General features: G+C 27.6%; 1 protein-coding gene across 1 annotated transcript; it reads right to left on the reverse strand.

Annotated features, from left to right (window-relative positions):
• Positions 1-295: 295 nt before the first annotated feature.
• Positions 296-2,975, reverse strand: LOC120078402 (probable O-methyltransferase 3). Its single transcript, XM_039032673.1, has 2 exons — positions 2,181-2,975; positions 296-717 (listed from the first exon to the last, which is right to left on the reverse strand). Exons 1-2 carry the CDS (start codon positions 2,973-2,975, stop codon positions 418-420), a joined length of 1,095 nt encoding a protein of 364 aa, XP_038888601.1. The 3' UTR covers positions 296-417.
• Between the last annotated feature and the right edge of the window lie 2,473 nt (positions 2,976-5,448).

Below are 5,448 nucleotides of genomic sequence, written 5' to 3' on the forward strand. Positions count from 1 at the left end.
CAAAAAAGAATCCATTATCAAATGTCAAGTACATAATTAATATTTTGTCACATTATCTAAATTTGATAGGACATAAATTATAAAATTTGACATATCTTCTATCCTTTCATTGCAAAGGCAAGTAAGAACGATTTTTTATTTTCACATTATATGGAGAGAGAATTTAAACATCTACTCATTTTGATTATGAATATATGCCTTAAGTAATTTGCTTCATTCTTATACGTAACTCGCATATTTAAACTATCATCTTATTTCCTTAGATAAAAAGTAAATTAAAAAGCACCCTCTTGGAACATGTTTCAAGTTTTCAAAATACAACAATTCCCAAATAACTATAGCTCTAAAATAGCTCTTATTTTACCACAATAATCCATATGTCTAAACTTAAAAGTTATATGCAATTAAAGAGATTTGTTAAGGATAAATTTCAATAAGAGACCTTAAACCAAGAATTGGAAGTATCTTGTAGGCACTAAATCCAGCTTGTTTAATAAGATGAGCCCATTCTTTTTCATCTCTCTCTTTTCCACCAACCATTAGCATCACCATCATGTCAAAGAACAGTTGAGTTTCAATGGAATCATCTGTTTTGTTATTGCCCACCACCATATCAATTACCATCACTTTTCCTTTCTTCTCATTTCCCTTGATTGCTTCTTTGCATTTCTTCAGAATCTTCACACATTCTTCATCACTCCAGTCATGTAGTACCCACTAATTTTTGTATCCATATGTGTAAATATATCATAATTCACATTAGACTTTATAAGATATAGATTAAAATGAATTCTGTGTCATATATTAAATTGTTTTAAAGTGCCATTAACATCTATTCTCTAAATTTTAATTTGTAACTAATTAATTATTGAACTTTAATACACTAATGTTTTAAGAATTAATCAACTGCAAAGCAAATTAGTAATGTTTGGTAGATCTTAAATTAAAACTTCAAAAAGTTAGTAGATAAAATAGAACTTTTAGGCCTCGTTTCATAACCATTTTAGGGGATGTTTTGGGTAAGGAGTGGAATAGTGAGCATGAAAAAGTTATGAAGTCTAAGGAATTATAAACTCCTGGGATCTACAGTGTAAGAAGTTGATAAGATATAAAATTGATACTTTTAGTTGTGAGATCCCTCAACTCCTTGTGCCAAACAAGAAGCGGAGTTCACAAACTCCTACTTCTCTACTTCTATTTCCAACTCCTTGGGATTAACACACTGTTGGTTTTTTTTTTTTTTTTTTTTGAAAATTAAGTCTATAAAAACTACTTCCATCTTCAAATTTCTTCATTACTATCTATTTTTTACCAATGATTTAAAAAAATCAAGCCAAATTTTGAAAACCAGAAAAAGTAGCTTTCCAAAAATTGTTTTTGTTTTTGGAATTTGGTGAAGAATTCAATCATTCTACTTAAAAAAAGATGCAAATCACTATAAGAACTAGAGAGGAAATAAACTTAATTTTTAAAATAAAAAAACGAAAAACGAAATGATTACCAAACGAGAGCTTAAGAAATTGGTTAGAAGAAACCATTAGTCAACTTCACCAGCTAGGTTTAATAGATCATAGAAAATAAGTGAAAACGCCATTTTCTTTAATTAAATTTATAATCCAGTTTACTAAGCAGTAAGAACAATTAATTAAAATTATCTAATAATCTCTTTGACCTTAAAAATAAATATCAAACGTAACTTTACTACGATACTCTCAACTTTATAATAATTTGGGACCTATTTTGATTGACTTGAAAAAAAAATATTTTTCATAAATTTCATTTTTATTTAAATACTTTTGATAAAAATTTATTAAAATACACTTGAAAACTATTTTAAATGGTTGTCAAACACTTCAATTTCTTTTAAAATGATTTATTTTTAAATTAAATATTTGAAAATACATTAAAAAAATACCCTTAATTTCTATGGTAGAAAATATCAACTAAATTAAGTGTCATTTTATTTTCATTTAATGATTTATTCTCTCCAATTTGTATATTTATCTTCAAATTAAAAAATCCTTATAAACAAAAAATTTTATAGACTAAATTATTACTTCGTCAAAAGTGTTTAAAAATCAAAACTTTTTGAACCTATATAATCTCTTTTACTTCGAAACCTTCGTAAATAAACCACATACATTCACAACCATAACCAAAGAAAAAGATTTAGTTTTTACCTTCAATAGAAGTGCATCAGCAGGAGGAATAGCCCCAAACATGTCCCCTCCAACAAATTTCAAGTTCCCTTCCCCTTTCAAATCAGCCACAACCTGTGGAAGATCAAACACAGTACATTCAATTTGTGGAAAAGCTTGAGCAATCCCTCTGGTCACATTTCCAGTCCCACCTCCAACATCAACCAAAGACTCAACTCCATCAAACACACCTTTACATTTCTCCAACAAAACACGAACCACAAACTTCGCATCGCTTGCCATGGATGCATCGAAAATCGCACCACCCTCCGTCGACTTAATCCTCCCCATATACTCCCAAAACGACACGCCGTGAGAGCTTCCGAATGGCGATGACGTTCGATCCTCGCTCTGCAACCAACTCGGGAGGGAGCTCCACGAATCGAAGACAGGTGGTTGGAGAGTAGAAAACAAGAAAGGAGCTAGAGTCAAAGGGTTGGTTTTAACGAGAAGACGAGATGAATTGGTCAACACATATCCATGATTTTCTCCTTCTTGATCACCATCTTGTTCACTTAATTTTTGTGTTAGAAAGAAGCCAGAGTGAACTAATACGCGCATTAAGCGATATATGTAAGGGGTCTTTTCGGGGTTGAGTTGGAGGGCGGAAACAAGTTGAGATAGGGGCATAGGTTTGGGGCCATGGCTATGGATGATGTCTGGTATGCCTAATTCAACTGCACATTTGAGAGCCATGGATTTGGTGAAGATGAAGATTTGATTCCATACATGAGATTGAGCTTCAAGGAGATCATTCCCATCAAGAACTTCTTCCATATTTAATTTTCTCTACTCTACAAAATTTTTTTAACTGATCTTGCCAAGTTTTTTGGGATTGGATTAAGATTAGGATAATATAGCAAATAATCTTTGGTCAACTTGAATTTGTTAAATTATGAAAAGAACGTTTTTGTTTTTGTTTTATTTTTTTTAATTAGTTTCTATACCTTATTCACATTGTCTACTTCAATTTTAAATTCCCAATACTAGATCTATTTTAATCAATGCATACTTATAGCTTAGATCTATTTTAATCAATGCATACTTATAGCTTAGATCTATTTTAATCAATGCATGACAGTAGTTTTTGTTTTTATTTATTTATTTATTTTTATTTTAAATGATCTCATTGGATCTTTTATTTAAATATTGAAGATTGGAAAAGATATTAGTCAAATATTGTAGGTTAAAAAGTATTTGGAGATTTGTGGTAGTTTTAAGATTCTGGGATGGAAAAAAAGGGAAAATTGAGGGTTGAACCTTTAACCTTTTTGAAAATTATTCACAGGTCGAGGGTTCAAAACTGACCTAAATAGGTCGAGATTTTGACCCTCGACAAATAGTCCTACCATCTTGTCACTTCCCTTCCTTGTTCTGCATGCTTGGGCGCCTGACCTTGACCGAATTTAAAGATGCTCACCTACTTCATCTTCTTTTTAAATTCGTGGGTTGAGTTTTGAACATTCGACCTACGACTATTTAACCCCCCACTAATTTTTAGAAAATCTTCATCCATCTCCACCTATTTCCCTTAATTCGCTCTCTCTTCTTCTGCCTTACTCTCTTCATCCATTATCACAACTGCCTTACTTCGTTCTCTCTTCTTTTGCCTTACTCTCTTCTTATTTCTTAATTCTCTTCTTCTCTTTTGTGTTGATCCTTTCTGTCTACACTTTACTCTTAAACTATACAGGTTTATTGTTTTATTTTAGATTTTTTTTTTCTAGAATAATTATAAATTTTGTTTCTATTCTTATATTATTATTTTTTCAATAGTTTTTATTGTTGTTCAAGAAACAAGATTCAAGAAAAAGCTATATGTTCGATCAACTAAACTGCTGTTTTTTTAATTAAAATTTAAGTTATAAGTTCTAATATTGTTTTATTTTTTTCTATTTGTTGTTGCAAGACAACAAATAACAAAAAAAAAAAAAAAGTGAACGTTGTCCCTTTGAAGAATAAAAAAGACCTACTATTAAATTTATGAGTTTAGCTTTTATTTATTACTTTTTTTTTTAATATTTTTTATTCTAAATATATAATTTTTAGATCTACATGTTTATCTTTTATTTATTACTAGTTTTTTTTTAAAATTTATTTTAGATCTACATGTTGATGTTAATCTACATATTAATATTTTAGATCTACAATGTTAGTATCAATTGAAGTTTTTTTAGTAGTATGAATTCATTAATATTGATATAATAATAGTTAATAGTTTTTTTTATTACTTATATTATATTAGATCTACAATACTAATGTTTTCTTTTGCATTTTGAATATATAAGCAATTATTGTTGTTTTTGAAGAAATTACATCTACAATATTATGATTTTTAGGGTTTATTGTTGTCTTTCAAAACATTAGATTTTAGGCATTATATTTTGTTCGTACAATATTCTTTTTATAATTATAGTTTTCTTTATATATTTTTTTTATATGATATTATATTTTTTAGTATTGTTTTTTACTTAAAAACTTTAGTATTTTGTTTGTTTTTCATTAAAAAAATTTACTAATTTAATGAGTTTTTATATTTTTTTTTTTATACTATTTGATATTTTTTTTATTAATAGTTTGCTTAGAGTTTTTAGTTTAATACAAAAGTTTCGTTTATAGTTTAGTACAAAATTATTGTCAATTTTTTAATATATTCCTTATGATATTTGATTTTTTAGTACTAAATTTGAAAAATAATTTTAAAAAGTTTAGTAATTTTTTCGGTAGTTTTTTAATAAGGAAATTTAGTTTATAGTTTAAAAATTATTAATTTGTTATTTAAAGTTATTCTATCATTCAAAGTTTAGTATTAATTTGAAGTTTAAAGTTTTTTTATTATAAATGTTTTTTATTCAATTCTTTTAGTTCTTAATAAGTTTCATGTTCAAACTAAGTTCATTTTTAAATTTTTTTTAGTATTTATTTAATTATATTTTAATAGATTTTATTTAAATATTTTTGTTTTTTATTTTTATTTAAGTTTGATAATTAGTAATGTATTGTTGCATTAATATATGATTGATGGTGTTGATGAAGTTGAGTATGACCAACCACCATGTGCGGGTTTAGCATAAATGTGAACAATGGACTTGTTTTTGAACAATTCATTGAAATTGTAGGGATGCCACTTGGTGTAGATATGAGAGCTAATCAATTAAGAATAATATATAGATATTGTAATCTAAATTATCAAGAACGGTAAGGTTTATGTCATTCCCTATTCCTGATGAACAAGCAATAAAGTCGATGT

Source organism: Benincasa hispida, chromosome 5, assembly GCF_009727055.1.
Source record: "Benincasa hispida cultivar B227 chromosome 5, ASM972705v1, whole genome shotgun sequence".
Lineage (NCBI taxonomy): Eukaryota > Viridiplantae > Streptophyta > Magnoliopsida > Cucurbitales > Cucurbitaceae > Benincasa > Benincasa hispida.